Source organism: Theropithecus gelada, chromosome 7b (genome assembly GCF_003255815.1).
Source record: "Theropithecus gelada isolate Dixy chromosome 7b, Tgel_1.0, whole genome shotgun sequence".
Lineage (NCBI taxonomy): Eukaryota > Metazoa > Chordata > Mammalia > Primates > Cercopithecidae > Theropithecus > Theropithecus gelada.
Genome location: NC_037675.1, coordinates 31,732,051 through 31,753,787, shown reverse-complemented (window position 1 = coordinate 31,753,787; position 21,737 = coordinate 31,732,051). Strand labels below are relative to the sequence as shown.

Genomic DNA, 21,737 nt, shown 5'->3' with positions numbered 1-21,737 from the left:
TGGGTTTATCTGTTTTATGAAATTATTAGGTATCATCTCCAGTGTTATCACTGCCACATTTTATCCAATCAAGGACCTTATGACACTGTCTGGCCAAACCTGTGGTTGGTTACCCCAAAAGTAGTGGCAGTTAAGTTCCTGCAAGTGACTACCCCCAACTGTTCTGAGATGGTGCTGGTTGGGATTCCAAAATCAGTCCAAAATATGTACTAGGCAACTTACAGGGTGCTAGAGTGGTACTTGTGATGGAGTAAGAAAAACAGATGTTCTACTATGTCTGCAACAAGGGGATTGGGATATGAAGTTTATGTGGGGTTTAAGGAATACAGCTGAGAGCCAGGGCTAGCGTCTACATTTTATCTTGCAGTGTTTTGGGCAGCAATATAAACAAACTTATCAGTGCCTGGGAATGTCGCAGCTTGCAGGGGAAAACATGAAGCTAGCCAGGTCACACAGTGGTCAAGGCATTTTGTGTGTTGTGTGTCAGGGCAAAGAAAAATTGGGATTTGGGAGACCCTAGTTTCGGATCATTAAGAGTTCTTCCAATTTGGGTTGTGATGTATGTAAATTCTTTTTTAAAAAAACCGTAAGTTGTTTCAAACAACAATGTTCTTTTAGTTTTACATAAGTTTTATTTTCATTCCTTTTCACACCTGGAATCACTTTTCTCCCATGTGAAGTACATACTTTAGACATTCCTTTGGTGAGATTCTGCTGGTGGCAAACTTTTTTTTTGGTCTGTGTGTACTTTGTCCTCTTAAGAGCATTTTGCTAGACATTAACATATACGCTGGCAGTTTACTTCCATCAAAGATGCCATTCCACAATTTTACGTCTCACGGTTGCACCTGAGAAGTCAGCTCTCTCCTCCTCCTCCCGCCCCCTTCCTTTCCTCCTCCCTCCTTAGAAGTGAATCTTATTTTTCTTGTACTGTTTTTGTAAGAGTTATTTTTGGTATTCTGCAGTTTCATGATATCAAGGGGTGAATTTTTAATTTTTTATCCTGCTAGGAGGTGTCTATTTTGAAAAATTATGAGGTATCATCTCCTCAAGTGTTATCACTGCCACATTTTACCTCTTTTCTCCTTTGGGAACTCCAGATGACTGTTAGACCTTCCCAATCTTTAGATAAGGTCTTGCTGTTTCCCATGCTGGAGTGGTGGGACCACAGGCACGTGCCACCAAGCCCAGATAATTTTATTTTTTGTAGGCGGTGGGGGGCTTCCTTTGCTGCCTAGCCTGGTTGTCCTTCCCATTATTCATCTATTTTATTTTCCTTTGCTCCCATTATCTTTGTGTTACACTGTGGATAATTTCTTTTGCTCCATCTTCTGATTCAGATTTTCTTCTTAGTCACATTTCATCTGTTGCTAAACCCATCCACTGAGCTAAATTTTAGGTATTTTATTTTTAACTTCTAGGTTTTTTCAAATATGCTTTCATATTTTTCTATCTTTTAGGTATTTTCTAACATCTTTTATATCTGTACACTCACAAAATCTTTCTCCAGTTAATTTTTTTTTTTTTTTGAGGTGGAGTTTTGCTCTTGTGGCCCAGGCTAGAGTGCAGTGGTGTGATCTTGGCTCACTGCAACCTCTGCCTCCCGTGTTCAACAGATTCATCTGTCTCAGCCTCCTGTGTAAGGTGGGATTATAGGCACCCACCACCACGCCCAGTTAATTTTTGTATTTTTAGTGGAGACAGGGTTTCACCACGTTGGCCAGGCTGGTTTCGAACTCCTGACCTCAGGCAATCCGTCCACCTTGGCCATCCAAAGTGCTGGGATTACAGGCATGAGCCATCGTGCCCGGCCCAATGTTTTCTTTACAGAAAGGATCTTGACTTTTTATACCTAAATTTCATCTTTTTTTTCCCTCTCTAGCCCTATGTCATACTTTATTTCTGGAAAATAGATATTTTTGACATGTTAATATATGGAAAATTTATATTTATGTCTCAAAGACTCAGTATAACATTTAAACAAATTAATGTGCAGGAAAAGTCTGAACTTACATTTCAAATACTATTAGTACACTGTCAGGAGCAGTGTGGAAGTTTTGCAAGCTTGATGAACACTGAAATAAAGTAAACGTGTGATGCACATTGCTGGCACTAAGAGAGGAAATACCATATTTGGTGTGAGCTATTCTCTGCCATTTTGTGTTTGTCCTGAACACGTTTCCACAGTGCCTTTTTTTTTTTTTTTTTTTAAAACAGCCAAGGTTAGTATTTGATAACATTTGCTATAACATTTTTTTCTAGGCTATAATTACTGGTGTTATCAAACTTCAGTACCCTGATTACTTATTTGTATCTGAATTAAGTTAAAAAAATATAATCTGGACCCTGACTAGAGATTCTTTTGTTCAGCTCATACCCCAGTGAGGTAGAGGCTTACCGTTTTGGGATTGTGTACTTTCTAGGCTCCTTTTTTAGGGATATGACTTTAGCTAGCTGCATAGGATAAATGTTATTTATGTTACTTAACAAAAACTGCTTGATGTATACTCAGTCCTTCCATTCCTCCACACACTTTACATTTTGTCTCAGGAATAAGTCAGATTAACAGACCCTTACCTATCTAGAATTATTTTTCTTGACCTGTGAATCTTGCATGTATTGTCAGTATATTGTTTGTAACATTAGAGATTCCTGTTGATATGTGGCTCATTAGAAGGGAAAGCTCCCTGGCCTTTAAAATACGAAGCGTTTATTTTTATTCCTTTCAAGCAATTGGCTTTTTATCTTATGGACGTGCTGAATGGTATGACGATACTCATACCATCGTGCTGAACGGTATGACTGATCAATACTCTTTGTCAGTACTGCATACCAAAGAAGCTTGGAATCAAGTTTAACACTCACTTTTACATATTATTTAGAACTTTGAGATGAATGTTTTGTCCATTCCAACTCATGTTAGTGTTGCCTTGATCACCATTATATGAAGGAGGGACTTTATGTGATAAAATGTACATAGGTGTGCCAGAAGTAGAGACATTAAAGTGGCTTAAAATCTCCATCTAAAATCTAGAAGCAACATGGATACCCTACAAAATATGAAAAAGTAGTTGTACAATTAAAATGTATACAAATAGGGGATTCATGAACCAATCAAATAAAATTTGTATATGATAACCTTAAAATGTCAACAGCTTCAATCATAACCTATTAGTTATTAGTATTTTAATATTATACTCAGATGGAGCTTGCCTTACTTCCAAAGTACTTTCTCAAACAGAGAAAATGAACAACGCTGAAATTTTATTTCTGAAATGTTTTATTCTTTTAATCAATACATATTAAGTATAGAATTTCCTTAAAAATTAACAAATAACTGATTTTCACTGTTAGGACACTGTTATGCTGCTCTTCTAACTTTTCTTTTCACATTTATCCACATTCCAAGTAGATTATATCATAGAAAGGTTTTTGTGTGTTACTTTTGTCCAAGTTGTGACAACTGAAACAAAACACAAAATCATACATAAAACTTTTAAAAAAGATCACAAAAGAAACATTCAAACATATTTGTAAACCCCTTAATAAATTACACTTCCTATTTTATTCACTACATTCCTAGAATAATAAATCTTAATGTTCACCACTAACTCAAATGTTAAACGTTTGTAGATATTTAAAAACTGAAGGCTGGGCATGGTGGCTCATGCCTGTACTCCTAGCTACTTGGGAGGCTGAGGCGGGAGGATCACTTGAGGCCAGGAGTTTGACACCAGCCTGGGCAACATAGCGAGAGACTGTCTCTACCAAGAAAAGGAAAAGGAAATGGAATTGCAATAAACATTGTCATAGCAAAAAAAATGTAAACATTATTAGTTAACGTTCAACTGATGGAAAACAAAAACCCTGGGAATTAAAAAAATTAGTGCTAACTTCGTGAAAATGTAAAGAGAAATGTCATGAGTGAAACACTACTGACAGGTCTCATATATTTTTGTGTTTCTAAAGGATCATTAAAAGCCAAAGAAAAGGCTTTCAGTTCCGGAAGGATGAGCAAACTCCTACTGGAAACGTTATTACTTATCAAGGTTTTCTTAGTCGCCCATGACAACACCTTATCTTGGTATAGCTGGATGGCTTTGGTTGCAGCTGGTTCAGGTGAGTAAGAGGTTTTCTTTCTCTCTTTTGAAAAATACCAATAGCAACCAGGGTATGTTAACAGAAACAAACAACAAAGGTATATACTTTACCTGTTTTATGAACTGTGTAGCATTAAAAAGCTCACTGCAGCCATATAAAATGTGTTTGCCTTGTTTCCCCTGTAAAAATCAGAGTCAGAACTTAGATACAAATAACAAGAAATATATTCAATATTCCCAAGAAAAGAGATTAATATGCTAGTTTTTTTTTGTTGTTGTTAACAGTCTTTCTTTGGGATAGTGTTGGATTTTAGTGTCCACATCCACCTAAAAATTGCATGAAATGAAGAAGAATAAAGTGGTGAAATGAGCATAGTATTTTTGTCCCCCAAAATATATATTATGGCATACTATTGGTGCCATTTCCTGTTACACTAAAAATAGAAGGAATCTGACTGTCAAATTTCACAGGAGCAACAGTTACCTATAAAATCTTAGAACAACATTCTTTCAATGTAGGATGTCTACTACTTGAATACATTCGAGTTTCTTTATGCTGAAAGTGGACTACGGTGCAGGTAGCATGGATTGTGCTTTTAGTCCCACTTGAGCAACACAGTATTTATAAGTTAATATATCTCATTCCATGTTGTCAAAATCAGGAATAAAAGTAATAGTTACAATGCTGGAGCCCAATCACAACAGCCAAAACTTCTCTACTGGGGATTTGCTAATTTCTTGTATGTATTGTGAACCTGAAGGTAAATTCATGAGATTTCTTTTGTAATATAAAAAAAGTTTATTCTAGCACAAAGTAATTTGATGATTCATCAAAGAACAGAGGAATGATGGCTTTGTCACACAACTCTGTGATGTATAAGCTGAGCAAACATTAGTGGCTGAGTACATGTCCTAGATGGCCATCTCTGAGAATAAATAAAAAGCCACAACTCAGATTTTTTTCAAAATGAGATGCTATATAGGTCATATAATTGGGATTCTTGTGGCTAACAGGCATTAATTAAAGGTAGAGGTTGCAGTCTACAAGGAGAAAGCAGGCACAGGGAAACATTAGAGGGGTCCAGAACTTCTAGGCATAGCTCCCAGGAGAACCTGATTCTTGTTCGAGAGGTCTTTTATGCCTCACTGGTCAGGTAGGCAAAATTGGGCTGCATGACCAGACTCAACTGCAGAAACCAAGGGAACATGACAGAAACCAGGTGCAAAATGTAAAATCAATCTTTACATTTCCTACTAAACAATGCTGGCAAGCCAGCGCAAGGTTGCCCCCTGGTTTATCGTAGTCTCTAGTCCCGGACTAGAATTCATCACTAGTTAGTACTTCATTCAGGTTTGGCTAAACGAACATCAGCACCATGGATCCCAGTATTCCTGGAGATAAGCACAAGGGTATAGTAGCCCAGTTGAGATTAATCCTGACTTGTACAGTCCCCACCCTGGGCCAAGCTTTCTTAACCAAATTACTCATCATCATTCTTTTCTAATTGTTTTTAGCCATCCAATGAAGTGTAGGTGTAATTTTAAAGAAACTGCAGTTTACCAAACATTCCAGTGCAGACTTATTCTTAATCATGTACAAGCTTGATGACCCCTTTACTTCCTCTCTCAGTTAAAAATTGAACTTTATGGGCTGGGCGCAGTGGCTCATGCCTGTAATCCCAGCACTGTGGGAGGCCAATGCAAGTGGTTCACAAGGTCAGAAGTTCGAGACCAGCCTGGCCAGCATGGTGAAACCCTGTCTCTACTAAAAATACAAAAATTAGCCAGGCGTGGTGGTGCGTGCCTGTAATTCCAGCTACCCAGGAAGCTGAGGCAGGAGAATTGCTGGGAAGCAGAGGTTGCAGTGAGCTGAGATCACGCCACTATACTCCAGCCAGGGTGACAGAATGAGACTCTGTCTCAAAAAAAAAAAAAAAAAAAAAGAAAAAGAAATTGAACTTTATAAAACGTACCAATATATTGATTCAATGTAAAATTAACTCAATGTAGTTCTTTCTCTAACCAATCACCTTCTATCAAGAGAATACCTTGTGGTTTTAAGTCAAGTTCCCAATTCGCCAATATCAGTATTATCAAATGTTTTGATAAAATCAGTCAAATTATTTTTTACCAATTATACCAAAGTTATGCCAAATAGCATTTACATTATGGGTTAGATTAACAACATTACTAAATAAATCAGAATTACAGCAGTATTTTCTGGCACTTGCCCCTTATGTCGTGGACTATTATAAACCAAGGGTCATGTTAATTAATTCTGTATTGCAGGTCTCATGTAGGCATAGTCGCGTGTTTAGTTTCATACTCCAAGACTGCACTGACAGAGGTTTCTAATGATGTGAGGAAGGCTGCCATAGACCTACTAGCTCAGTTCCTTCTTAATAGGGCTGAATGGTAGGGAAAAGATTAGGATTATTCAGGACAAAAAACGAAGGGATTTAAAAATCCTCTCAGGACAATTAAACTGGGGGGCTTAGTAGCTACTAAAAATTTAATGGATCTAAAGGGCATCTATGAATAATAAAATAAAATATATAATATAATGGTCAAAGACTAGATGCTTTGCCCCTATGATCAGAAAGAAGACAAGGATGTCTGCTCTTGCCTCTTCTATTCAACGATGAATTGAAGGTTCTAGCCAGGGCAGTTGCAGAAGACAGAAAAGAAGCAATACTATATCTATTTATACATAACATGATCTTGTATATAGAAATTTCTAAAAATCCATTAAAAACAATTAGAATAAACTCAGCAAGGCTGTGAAACGTAAGATCAACATATAAAAATCAGTCGGATTTTTAAGCACTTCAAATGAAGAATCCAAAAATGAACTTAAGAAAATGTCTTTTATAACAGCATAAAAATATACTCTGAAGACTACAAAATATTGAAAGAAATTACAGATATAAATGGAAAAACATCTCATATTCATGGACCAGAAGCCTTAATTAAGATGAAAATACTTCCCAAACTCATCTACAGATTTAAGTATGCTCCCTATAAGAAAGTCTTTGTAGACATTCACAAATTCTAAAATTCATTAAAAAATTGCAAAAGACCCAGAAAAGCTGAAACAATAAAGTAGAAGGACTCACATGTGTCCTGATTTCAAAAAGTACTAAAAAAGCCATGATGATCAACACAGTATAATACTGGTGCAAGAACAGACCTATAGATCTGAAGAATGGAACTGAGAGTTCAGAAATAAACTCATACACATCAAGTGATTTTCAGCAAGGCTGCCAAAACCATTATATGGGGGAAATAATGGACTTTTCAACAGAAGGCAGTGAAACAACTGGATAGCCATATGCAAAAAGATGAAGCTGGATCTTCATACCATATTAAAAAATTATATAATTCTTAGAAGAAAACTCAGGGTCAAATCTTTATGACCTTAGATTTGGCAAAGGATTCTTAGATATGCCACAAAAAGCCCAGGCAACAAAAGAAAAAAAGAGATACACCGGACTTCGCTGAAATAAACTTTTGCGCTTTAAAAGACACCATCACAAAATGAGAAAAGACAACCCAGAGAATGGGGGAAAAAGATCTGGAAATCATATATCTGATACGGGAATTGTATCAAGATTACATAGAGAATTCTTACAACTCAATAATAAAAAGGCAAAATAACCCAAATAAAAATGGACAGAGGGGTCCGGCGTGGTGGTTCAAGCCTGTAATCCCAACACTTTGGGAGGCCAAGGTGGGTGGTGGTGGCACGTGCCTATAATCCCAGTTACTTGGGAGGCTGAGGCAGGAGAATCGCTTGAACCCCGGAGGCAGAGGTTGCAGTGAGCCGAGATTGCACCACTGCACTCCAGCCTGGATGACAAAACGAGACTCCATCTCAAAAAAAAAACAAAACAAAAAAAAACCCACAAAGGATCTAAACAGACATTTCTCCAAAGATATACAAATGGCCAATACACACGTGAAAACATTCTTGACTTCGTAAGTCATCAGGAAAATACAGATAACAAAGCAAGTGTTAGTAATGAAGTGGAGAAGTGAGAACCCTCATACACTGCTGGGGGGAATGTAAAACGGTGCAGCTGCTTTGGAAGATAGTCTGTAGTTCTTCAAATGATTACAGAGTTACTAAGTGACCCAACAATTCCACTCTTAGGGATATACTTAAAAGAAGTGAAAACATACATTCACACAGAATTATGGTGGCCATTATCTATGGTTCCATGTGCACAGCAACAGGTCTTGTCTAGAATAGACACTCATTTGGATGTGTATACCTGGTAGCTGCAGGAATCACCTTTAACATTATTAGAGGCCACAGCAGAAACCATTTCAATTTAGACCTCCTACTTAGGTATGATCTGATAAAGAAACCCACTTTACTGCAGGTGCAGTTCAACAATGTGCTAACCACCATTATCTACCATACACTAACTTATCTACCTCACCAAACACAAAGTATTGGAGCAAATATCTGAAACACTTTTCAAATTGCTAATGAGAGACAGAGTTACTTGCATGATGGAATGTGTGTCAAAACATAAAGGGCATGGAATTAAAGGGGGAATCAACACTAAATAGATTATAGAGATACTTCAGGAAAAATAAGGGAGGGTAGAATAATAACACAGGAACTGATAACAATTTCCTCCATATTTCTGAACATTTTCCTTTTTCTCTGACTGATCATGTAGAACATGGATATGGATTACATTTACAAGCTCAGAAAGAAGGATCAGTTGCAAACATGACATGAAGATAATACCTCTAAATATAACTGTCTGAGGAATGATGGAATGGACTGTTTTTATTTTCACCGATCTAAGCTTGGAATTAATGGTTTTTTTGCATCTTTCCTCACATGTGGGCAAGACAGTCCTATAAACTTGTAGTTATTCACCCCAACTTCATGTGACTGGGAATGGACGAAGGGGAAAAGCACTGGCCAGTCTCACATTGCCGTCCGCTCCACAGGTAAGTCCTCTTGCCGAATCTGATGGTTCCTAACTCAGGGGTCGAGGTCTGGGTAAAAAACTAACGACAGGAGAAAGGAGGAAAAGTCTTTACTCTCAGAAAGGGAGCCAATAAGTAAATAATGCAAAAGAGAAAGTTAACATTATTTTGGTATCTTGTAAAAGCCTGGGCGCAAGAAACTGCTCTCAGCTATATTTATAGATGCCCGTAAGACCTGATGAAATTGTCTCCTTTACTTGAAGCTGTCTAAGGTTGCAGAAGATTTAATAATTTAATCTGCAGAATTTTATCTGAATCTTGATGGTGCTAATAACATCTTGAGGATAAACACAGAATAATTCTAATGCTTGCCTTTTGGCTCCTGTTGGTTTTATCTATTGTATAGAACCGCTTTGGGGAGGCAAAATTAGGACACTGTTGTCTCTGAAATGCACACAAACGATTTTGTTGAACAACGAAGTCACAGACCACCATGTAACTGTTAAACACAGTTATGATTTGTTAAGAAAGGTGTCCAGAAACACAGACATAAAATAACTGCTGCATTTCCAACTAGTCATAGTGTCGTGTGCTCTAATGCCTATGGACCTTGTTTCTGTGGGTGGAAGGCACTGAGGTTAAAAAATTCTTGGTACTGAAACCAAGTAAGGGGTAACTAGGTGGGCTTCCCCACTTACCATTGATAGCCCTGCTCTTTCGCTGAGAATAATTACTACTCATATGACACTGTCTCGGGGAACGGAAAACTTTTGTCTCCCCTCCTCCGCCATCTCTCAAAAGGTTCCTGAAAGATTTTGGATCCAAAAGATATATTCAAACAATATTCAAGCTATAAAAACTCAATGGCAACAACATATTTGGTGGTTAAACCAATTTGGGCAGAAACACTGGCACAGTTCTATGAGTCCCATGCTAAGCCCAATTTGCCTTTAATGAAAAGAGACATACTGAGGAAGATGACTTAATGACCTATTAGTTGTTTACAAGAAATGTTATTTCAGGAGGAAGGGAAATGGTGGCAAGCAGCCTGGAAAAATGATAAAACAAAGTCAACAGTTACATAAAGATGGGAAGACACATGCACCCAGACTCAAGAAGGATTAAGTATGCTCCTCAATTAAAAGCTGAAGCAGGGCAAGGAAAATGGCCTGGTATCTTGGCAGAGTGAGCAAAAAGAATGAATTTATGGGAAACTTACAGTGCCTCAGTCAATTATAACATTTTGGTATATAAGCAAGAGTTGATTTTGTTGAGAAAGATGAGAAAACATTTAGTAAGCAATCTAAATCATAATGTAATTGCTACTTGGTGCAAATGGTATCATTGGTGAGGTTCTAAGCAATCTAAATCATAACATAATTGCTATGTGGTGCAATACTGGTATCATTGGTGAGGTTCCTAAGAACAAATCCTATGACCAAATGAATGAGCAAATGTATAAGGAAATTGAATTAAAACCCCTACAAGATGGTCTTCTGGTAAAAGGCCAGATTATCAGAGAAAGAACTAGACTAATAATTGTTATAAAATTTCACAAAATTCAACTTTCTGTGGTAGAAAGAGGTAAAACTGTCAAGCTTGTACATGATTAAGAACAAGTTTTCACTGGACTATGGTAAACTGCAATTTTTTAAAAAGTTATAAATCTACTTCAGTCACTACAAATGATTAGTATTTTGGTGTTTATCTTCTTGTTTTTCTGTTATATAATGTAAAAGATGCCAAAAGAAGAATGATGACAAGTGATTTAAAAAGCTTAACTAAGGGTAAAGAGTGTGTGGAATGCATAAGTGTCTATTGCAACCATGTGTTTATCCCTAGAACACCTGGAACCAGTCATGTTGCTAACTATTGGCCAAATCTGAATGAAATGTTCTCAGTAGTGATGAATATAGTCCTGTGCTAGGGTCAAGACTAGGGGGCAACTTGTACTAGCTTGTCAGCACTGTTTATAGAGATGGTTTGCATCTGGTTTCTGTCATGGTCCCTTGGTTTCTGCTTTTGAGCCTGGTCATGCAACTTAATTTCTGCTATGAAACTAGAAGAGTATTAACCCATTCCCGCTTGAAAACTGGCACAAGATAAGGATGCCCTCTCTGACCACTGCTATTCAACATAGTATTGGAAGTTCTGGCCAGGGCAATCAGGCAAGAGAAAGAAAAGGATATCCAAATAGGAAGACAAGAAGTCAAACTGCCTCTGTATGAGATGACATGATCCTATATTTAGAAAAGCCCACACAGTCTCAGCTCAAAAACTTCTTAAGCTGATAAACAACTTCAGTAAGGTCTAGGAAACAAAATCAATGTGCAAAAATCACTAGCATTCCTATACAACAGTAACAGTCAAGCCGAGAGCCAAATCAGGAAGAAGCTCCCATTCACAATTGCCACAAAAAGAATAAAACACCCAAGAATACAGCTAACTAGGGAGGTGAAAGATCTCTACAAGGAGAACTACAAACCACTGCTCAGATAAATCAGAGATGACACAAACAAATGGAAAAACATTCCACGCTCATGGATAGGAAGAAGAAATACCATTAAAATGGCCATACTGCCCAAAACAATTGATAGATTAAATGCTATTCCTATTAAATTGCCACTGACATTCTTCACAGAACTAGAGAAAACTATTTTAAAATTCACATGGAACCAAAAAAGAGCCAAAATAGCCAGGGCAATCATAAGGACAAAGAACAAAGCTGGAGGCATCATGCTATCCGACTTCAAACTATACTATAGGGCTATACAGTAGCCAAAACAGCATGGTACTGGTACAAAACCAGACCTACGGACCAATCAAACAGAACAGAGAACCGAGAAATAAGACTGCATACCTACAACCATCTGATCTTCCACAAACCTGACAAAAACAAGCAATGGAGAAAGGACTCCCTGGTCAATAAATGGTGCTAGGATAACTGGCTAGCCATATGCAGAAAACTCAAACCGGACCTCTTCCTTACACCCATATACAAAAATCAACTCAAGATGGATTAAAGACTTAAATGTTAAACCCAAAACTATCAAAACCCTGGAAGACAACCTAGGCAATATCATACTGGACATAGGAACTGGCAAAGATTTCATGACAAAGACACCAAAAGCAACTGCAACAAAAGCAAAAATTGCCAAATGGGATCCAATTAAACTAAAGAGCTTCTACATAGCAAAAGAAATTATCAACAGAAAACCTATAGGATGGTAGAAAGTTTGTGCAAACTATGCATCCAGGAAAGGTCTAATATCCAGCATCTATAAGGAGCTTTACAAGAAAAAACTACCCCAGCCCAGATGCGGTGGCTCACACCTGTAATCTCAGCACTTTAGGAGGCTGAGGTGGGCGGATCACTTGAGGTCAGGAGTTCGAGACCAATCTGGCCAACATGGTGTAACTCCGTGTCTATTAAAAATACAAAAATTAGCTGGGTGTGGAAGGGCGTGCCTGTAATCCCAGCTACTTGAGAGGCTGAGGCAGGACAATCACTTGAATCTAGGAGGCAGAGGTTGCTGTGAGCCGAGATGGCACCACTGCACTCCAACCTGGGCAATGGAGTAAGACTCTGTCTCAAAAAAATAAATAAATAAATAAAAATAAAAAAAAAAAAACACCCATAAAAAAGTGGGCAAAGGACATGAACACTTTCAAAAGAAGACATACATGTGGCCAAAAACATATGAAAAAAAGCTCATCACCACTGATCATTAGAGAAATGCAAATCAAAACCACAATGAGATACCATCTTACACCAGTCAGCATGTTTTTTTTTTTTTTTTCTTTAAGATGCTGGTGAGGTTTTGGAGAAAAAGGAACACTTATACACATCCCTTTTTGGAATGTTGATGCAACTGTAAATTTAGCCATTGTGGAAGGCAGTGTGGCGATTCCTCAAAGACCTAAAGACAGAAATACCATTCGACCCTGCAATCCCATTACTGGGATTTGGGGTATATACCCCAAATGATATAATCATTCTATTCTAAAGATGCACGCACAGATATGTTCACTTGCAGCACTATTCATGATAGCAAAGACATGGAATCAACCTAAATGTCCAATGATGTTAGACTAGATAAAGAAAATGTGGTACATATACACCATGGAATACCACACAGGCATAAAAAATAATAAGATCATGTTCTTTGCAGGGACATGGATGGGGCTGCAGGCCACTATCATTAGCAAACTCACTCAGGAACAGAAAACCAAATACTGCACGATATCTAAGTGAGAGCTAAATGATGAGAACACATGGACACGTCGGAGGGGAACAACACATACTGAGGTCTGGTGGAGGGTGGTAAGAGGGAGAGGATTGGGAAAAAAAAAAATGGGTACTAGGCTTAATACCTGAGTGATGAAATAATCTGTACAACAAACCCCATGACACAAGTTTACTTATATAACAAAACTGCACGTACCCCTGAACTTAAAAGTTAAAAAAATAAAAATAACCTTTGTACAAGACTAGGGCTCTTCTGAAACTAATGTATCTCACACATATATCTTGGTGGTTCACGATGCAAAGATGAAGCGTGTCCTATGAAACTAAGATAGAATCCCAAGTATAGTTGTTTGTTTTGGAGCTCTGTGGCATCTGCCTGTGTGTTTTTGTCTTCATTGTACCATAACCCTCTACCATCATTAAGGCATAAGGACATAAAGAATGATCATTATTTAATGTTAAGTGAATAAATGAAGATTACAAAATGACATTCTAAAAGTAGCTAATTCTGTTGCCCCTGAATTTTAAATAGTGTTTTTCCTTTTCAAAGTATGTCCCTTCCTTCCTTCCTTTTTGCTTGTCTGCCACTCCCTGCACTCCCCTTCATTTGCTACCTCTATAGCTTCTGTTTGCTGAAAAAACAAAACAAAACAAAAAACCCCAAGTTTGTTAGAAGTATGTTGCTGATTTAAGTTAATAGGAGTAAAGTGCATATTATTCAGATAAATGAGTTTTGTAAATCATTTCATGAGAGTTTTGTGTTTTTTTTTGGAAGAGCTTGCTTGAGGTCTCTAAGCATTTGATGTTATATTAAGACAGGTAGCTGCAAAGTGCATTTATCAATAAGATACATTGTTTTCTAGATTAAGTGCAATTTTAGGCCAGAAATGAATGTGATAGGAATAGGAAAACAATAAACATTTAAAAATCATATATGCATGATTTTTGAAACTACCTTTTAGAAGTTATAAAAGGATCAGGATAGCCATCAGAGAATGCTAGTGTTCTACCTATGAAACCATCTAACAACAGAATAAAAAGTCTAAATAAAATGTACCTTTATGTAGTCAACAAGATTTTGATATTCAATGTAGTTGCCTCCTCCCACCACAAAAACAATGGCCTAAAATGCAAACAGATAAAAAAAAGCAACACGGTTTTTAGTCTGAAACCTATTCTAAAATTAAGGTTAAAAAATGCTAGCCAAAAGTCATGTTCTAAGCACCTGATGCTATTTTAATTATTAGGAAATGTTTCTAAAAAGTCATATAAATTTCTATAAATTTCTAATGTCTCTTGAGTAGTATGAAGAGATTTTTCAGAAACAATTTAGAGGAAAATAACTATAATTTCCAGTATATGTTATTTACTGTATTTTTTATGGAGAAGCTTCTTTGTATTTCAAATGAAAACAGTCATGATATCTTCACAAATGTTTGGAACCCAATTTCAGAAAAAGGTTCCACACATGTAAAAAACTCTCACTGCAATCTGAAAGACTTCATTGCTTGTGAATTATTTGTCAGTTATTTTTAAGCTTAAAATATTATAAGTATAAGCAGCTTTATAAATTAGAAAAATACAATTGCTAGGCCAAATTTTTTGACAAGAATCTTGGGTATACACAACTGGATTGATCAAAATTACCATACACTAGTCATCATAAAGCCACATTTGGGACGGACAGTCTTCAAGATTGGTCACCTTTCATCTTTCCTTTCTAGGAACAGAGAATTTTTATATGAAACTTACCTCTTGGAATGGATTCTTATTTCTGGGAACTGAGCTGTAATAAAGAAAAACCGTACTGAAAATTTCACCCATGGCTTTTATTATGAATAAAATAGGTATGGGAAATACACACACATGCACTATTAGATAAGTATTTACCATTCTACCTCCTTCACTTCCTTAGAGAGGTGGGTCCTTTAATTTTGCAGAGCCAGGTAGTGAACTGGGTTTCATAGGAAGAAGCTAGAAGAGGGAGATATCTCAGAGTCTAAAAGGAAATGGGTCAACCTATTACTTTAAAATAAAATTCTAGGCCGGGTGCAGTGGCTCAAGCCTGTAATCCCAGCACTTTGGGAGGCCGAGACGGGCAGATCACGAAGCCAGGAGATCAAGACCATCCTGGCTAACCCGGTGAAACCCCGTCTCTACTAAAAAATACAAAAAAAAAACTAGCTGGGCAAGGTGGCGGGCGCCTGTAGTCCCACCTACTTGGGAGGCTGAGGCAGGAGAATGGTGTAAATCCGGGAGGCGGAGCTTGCAGTGAGCTGAGATCCTGCCACTGCACTCCAGCCTGGGCGACAGAGCGAGACTCCGTCTCAAAAAAAAAAAAAAAAAAAATTCTAGATGAGCAGCAGCTCCCATGAGGAGGAGTATAAGTCTGGGTATGTGGTGAATGGATAAGGCATATATTTTATGTGATAAATTTTTACCACACTCAATATTATATATAGTTTGTGGATATCTACATTTGTGGAAAAACTGTATAAATACATCTATGGGAAGAATAACAACTCAGGAAGCAAATGGGGAAGGGAAGGAGGGATCTGAATTTTGCTGTAGCTTATTTATTAAAGATCTCTTAGACACCAAAGTATTATAAAAATATACATAATAAAGACATTTTTCAAAGCTTGTGCGAGTCTAGACTTATATTTGAGTGCTAAAACAGGTTGTACAATATGACTTAAAAGGACAACTTAGATTTTCCCCAAAAGTAATTTCTGAAAATCTCAACTGAGAAAAGGGGGCTATTATAACTTTCCTTAATTGTTCAGAGGCTGATGACACAGTTCTATAATCTTTTCCTCATTTCTATGGCCTGTCTGAATATTCCACAGAAGAAGCTACAAGTCCACCTGACTGAAATGCCTCTTCAGTGTTTCAGTTCCTTAAAGAGTAGACATGGATGAGGACAGGTAAGACTTACAGAATAGTATTACTAGTTATTAATCACCAAGATTTACCTGTGATGGGATAGCTCAGGAGAAGGCTCTGTTAAAAATGAAACTCTAAGCTTATCTGTCTTATCAATGCTAATATTCTTCCTCATTACCATGCATAAACTACATTAAGGATTAAACATTTCTCAGTAAATTTTCAAGAAGCCAAGTATCCCTTAACATCCATGAAGGACTGGTTCCAGGAACCCCCATAGACACCAAAGTCCACAGATGCTCAAGTACCTTATGTAAAATGGTGTAGTGTTTGCATATAACCTATGCACATCTTCCCATATACTTTAAATAATCTCCAGATTACTTATAATACCTAATACAATGTAAATGCTATGTAAACAGTATAACAAACTATATAGTTTACATTATATTAGGTATTGCTTAGAGAATAAACACAAGAAAAAAAAAGTCTGTACATGCTCAGTATAGATACAACCATCCATTTTTCCCCCCAAATATTTTCGAACCCTGGTTAGTTGAATCCATGGATGAGGAACCCATGCATATTGAGGGCTAACTGTGTATCTACTTGATAGCTAAATGCAAGGAAGGAAAAAACGTAAGCTGGAGAATCATCAATATAGGAAAAAGTTGCTAATCTATTGTTGTAAAGTGTACAATCAGTGGTTTTTAGTATATTTAGAGTTGTACAACCATCACTGTCTAATTTCAGAACATTTTTATCACCCCTAGAAGAAGTCCTGTACCCATTAGTAGTCAATCCTCATCCCCCTTTCCGTAATCCATTCTTTGTCAAATTCTCTCTTGCCAACAGCAGCTGCTGTTGGCAGTTCTTACGCAACTTTGCTTGTTATTTCTGGTAAATTCAGAAAAGGGAATAAGATTTCAAGTTATCAAGCAATTTAATCTAGTGACTAGATTATTTTCACACCATCTACAAAGATGTGAAAGCTTGGGATAGAGTGAATGTAAAGTTCTGAAGATCCCAAACATAAGGAAGAGGCAAGAAACTAGCTTCACTAGCTTCATCTACAGACAAATCATTCCAAGGCAGTTATTCCTGGCTCCCCACCCCCAATTCTGCCTATTCTTTTTCTGTATCTTGTAGGCTATTTGTCATACCACTGCTAATTAAATCATGAAAAATAATATCCATAAGGATATCTTACCATCCAATGTCTGTGGTAAAATGCAGAGTTTATTTATAGAATGCTTCATTGACACAAGGTGTTATACAGCAACAGTTCCCAGAGACTTTAATTTTATGGACCAGTTAAATAAAAAACAACCAAACAACTGCTATCCAATATAAAGCTCCTATTTTTTTCAATTGGTCCAATAAGAATATTCATTTAAAAACACATGTTATCCAAATTTCCCTCACCCACAATTAGTTTCTAATACCGCCACCATTTCATAAAAACACCAGTAAACATCTGAATGGATTTGTGTGTGTGTATATGTGGAAGGAAAAACATCTAAATGCTAAGTATCATTACTAGAGATATCTCTGGATAATGAGATTATACATACTGTTTCCTTATAAGTTTTCCATATAGTTTGGATTTTTAATAATAAGGCAGTACTATATAATAAAAAAATCAATTATTTCCATTCTTGAGGGGAAAAAATCCATAACAAGTTAAACAAGACCAAAGCTGCTTACCTGTCATTGCCCCGTAGCATTTTGGGATCAAAATATCTATAGTCATCAGTTTCCTATTAAAAAAAATAGAACTTTACCATGACTGTGGAATTTCTCTTTAAAAGGTCAGTTTGGCTTAGAGTATCCTATTTTAATGAATCTATCCATTTTGTAGAATGTATAACAACCACCCCTAATACTTAATGAACACTTACTATGTGCTAACCTTTATTCTAAGTGCTTTAGATGAAATTACTCAATCCCAATAATGGTCTATCAGGTCGTTACTGTTACTCTCGTTTTTCAGATTGGCAGTTTGGGGTACAGAAAAGTTATGTAACTTTATAAAGTTACATGATTAGTAAGTATGGGAACTACAGGATTTGAACCCGGGCAGTCTAGTTTCAATGCCCAAGTTCTTAATTACCATGCCAGAGAAACTAATTCTTTTCTAGAGTGTTGATAGTCCTATCAAAACCTGATTCATGACAAATCCGCTACACATGCTGCTACTATTTATTCCTGTACCCAATGGTGGACACTGCTAATCAATCATAGCACTCTCAGTAAACCCAAAAACAGTGTAAGGATCCTTCAACACTTTGCTTCAAGAAACCACAACCAGCCAGACTTACAAGGCACGATAACCTATCTGATATCTTGCCTTAATTTTAATTTATTTAATTAAGAAATGAAAGGAAAACATTTAATAAATGAACTGATAAAAATGCATCTAGAATTAGGTTACAGCATTTTAAATGGATACAATCGATTATCTGTCAGGTCTAACTTAGTATACTTTGTTAATCTCTTTAGTATTTTGCTAATCTCTTCATTGCTTCCAAATCAATTTGTCCATCTGGGAAGAGAAGGATGAGAATGCAGGCAACCGCCTCACCTAGCAGATGAAGAAATGCTTTCAAAACAGAAAAAGTTACTTTTTCTTAGTTAAGTGAAAAAATATCCATCTGCAATAATATGCCTTGAGTTATAAAGTCAAAGTCAAGGGAACTCATCAATGAACTTTCATAGCTTGGAGAAACATTTCAGTAAGATCCACAAGGTAGCCATCCATGTGTTCATGACAGAGAAATCTGGAAGGAATGTGTATGCTGGAATGAGCACCAGGCAGGAACATAGCAGTAGTAGGTTTCTGGTTCCAGTTCTGCTACTAAAAGTAGTGTAACTTGGGAAGTCACAACATTTCTTGGTTGCCTCTCCTCCACTGTTAAGATGACTTACGTTTCTTTAACTCTCTAAGTTCTGGGATTCCATGAAGGGAATGATTCTTGCCCTAATTGATACAGCATAATGGTAAAAAACTTGGCCTTTAGTTAAAATCTTAAGTCTGCCATTTACTAGCTGTGTGTCCTTGGGCAAGTTAATTGACTTCATTACACTACAGTGTCTTCATCTATAAAATGAGAATGATAATACTAGTACTTAGAAAGTTCTAATGAGGATTAGGTGAGATAATAGGTGAAAAATGTGTTTTTTTTTTTTTTTTGAGGCAGAGTCTTGCTCTGTCACCCAGGCTGGAGTGCAGTGGTGTGATCTCGGCTCACTGCAAACTCTGCCTCCAGGGTTCAAGCAATTCTCCTGCCTCAGCCTCAAGAGTAGCTGGGATTACAGGTGTGTGCCACCATGCCCCACTAATATTTTGTAGAGACGGGGTTTCACCATGTTGGCCAGGCTGGTTTTGAACTCCTGACCTCAAGTGAGCCGCCTGCTTCGGCCTCCCAAAGTCCTAGGATTACAGGTGTGAGCCACCAAAAAATGCTTTGAATGATTTCTGGAACATGATAAGTACTCAATAAATGTTAGCTATTATTATTATTATTACTGTCATTATTTTTCATCTCAACTTCAAGATTAGGGACAGTAACAAAATATCACAATTTTTTTTTCTTTTTTTTGAGACAGGGTCTCACTCTGTCACCCAGGATGGAGTGCAGTGGCACAATCTTGGCACAATGCAGCCTCAACCTCCTGAGCTCAAGTGATCCTCCTACCTCAGCCTTCCGAGTAGCTGGGACTACAGGTGCACATCACCACACCAGGCTAATTTTTTGTATGTTTTGTAGAGACGGGGTTTCACCATGTGGCCCAGGCTGGTCTCAAACTTCTGAGCTCAAGTGATCCGCCAGCCTTGGCCACCTAAAGTGCTGGTATTACAGGCATAAGCAACCACGCCTGGACAATATCAAAATTTCTTAACCCAATATCAAAATTTCTTAACCCCCCCGTGTATTTGGCACCTGTCTATATTTTTGCATTTACTTATATTTTTAATCTTTATAGTTGCTTGGCATAATATTCTGTGGAAGTTTATTGCCTATTAGGAAGCAGTATTCTCTAAATCAGTTAGTCATAAATGTATACCTCTCTTAGGCTTTTCAGGAAGAACCTTTTCTTCATGTATTCTAGAATGTAGTGACAAAGTCTATTATTATTTCATTGTATACCACTTTATCTGTATTGATTCCCAGATGGAAGAATCCAATCCTTTTTAGCTTACTATAAACGACTCTCCCATTCCTTTCATAATACTAACTGCCCTTTTGAGATGTTTTATTACACTGTATCTTTGTTTTCACACCAGTGAATTTTAAAATTTGTTTTTGTTAGTTTTTTCTGTTATTACAGTCATGTTCTGACAATTACAAAAAATGTCACACTTGTCTGAAGATTCTGTTCTCATTTTTTCTTAGGACTGGAATCCGAAGCCTCACTGCCAAGTCTATAGGGATTTAGATCAACTCAAACCAGGGTTTTGATGTGGGTAGGATCATGCTGCCTGTTTTTGATTCCAGATTCTTGTGGTAATAACCACCTTTTGGTTGTGACAGTAACAGGACGGGATGTTATATGAAACAGATTGTGATGATTTTTACATTCTTTTTCGAATTACAGATAGCTTAGAAACCCATTCTTTAAGTCAATGCTAACGATATTGACCCATTTGTCTATTCACCCAATGATTTCATTGTCAGTTTACTTATTCAGCCCAAAATAATTTAGTGCCCTATAAACATATGCACTTAACATTTTTACTATGCACTGCTTTCCTAATTTAACTTTTATAAAATTAAATTGGTTTGGTACTCTTTATACTACACCAACAAATGCTCACTGGTTCTTTTTTCATTTACAGAAATTTGTTCCTTAGGATATATTTCACATTTAATTATACAAATAGAATATAATCTACATGACATTTGAATGAGAGCTGGCCAGAATGGGTATAGCAGCTGAGAAAACCAATTCCCAGAATCTGTGATAATGGCTAAAAAAGGCTTCTGGAGAACATGGACTCTTCCTTTCTCTCATGTACTCTGCTGTGATTAGGCTCACAAGGAACTCAATCTGATTTTATCCTCTTTCATACTAGTCAGTTTGACACATTCAGGAATTTACACAAAGTATGTTATATGGTACTCACAGGGTTTGACTTCATCTCCATAAGATTGTCCAAAATACGAGTAACAGGTAGATTCTGTGGAAAAGTATTTTGTTAAATATTAGAACGTCAAACCAAAACCATCTGATCATTCTACAGTTAAGTATGCTTACCTTTCAATTAAACACATTCTAAGATTAAGTAGTCTGTGAAGGGTAAAGGTGATGTCAAAGATGTAAATACTCTTGGCACTACTCAAGTTTCCATAGGAAAATATAATTCTAAGTAAAGGCCGGGCGCGATGGCTCAAGCCTGTAATCCCAGCACTTTGGGAGGCCGAGACGGGCGGATCACGAGGTCAGGAGATCGAGACCATCCTGGCTAATACGGTGAAACCCCGTCTCTACTAAAAATACAAAAAACTAGCCAGGCGAGGTGGCGGGCGCCTGTAGTCCCAGCTACTCGG

At 37.1% G+C, this 21,737-nt stretch overlaps 1 protein-coding gene across 6 annotated transcripts in view; it reads right to left on the bottom strand.

Annotated features, from left to right (window-relative positions):
• Positions 1-3,249: 3,249 nt before the first annotated feature.
• SCFD1 (sec1 family domain containing 1) overlaps positions 3,250-21,737 on the bottom strand; it is a 104,187-nt gene continuing 85,699 nt past the window's right edge. For all 6 annotated transcript variants that reach the window (XM_025391931.1, XM_025391932.1, XM_025391935.1 and 3 more), the window contains 6 exons: positions 21,314-21,367; positions 17,893-17,945; positions 15,052-15,085; positions 14,357-14,422; positions 4,212-4,280; positions 3,250-3,463 (listed from right to left, as the gene is read on the bottom strand). In XM_025391931.1, coding sequence (XP_025247716.1) covers positions 3,440-3,463; positions 4,212-4,280; positions 14,357-14,422; positions 15,052-15,085; positions 17,893-17,945; positions 21,314-21,367 — 300 coding nt within the window. In that variant the 3' untranslated portion in view covers positions 3,250-3,439. The remainder of the gene's footprint in view (positions 3,464-4,211; positions 4,281-14,356; positions 14,423-15,051; positions 15,086-17,892; positions 17,946-21,313; positions 21,368-21,737) is intronic.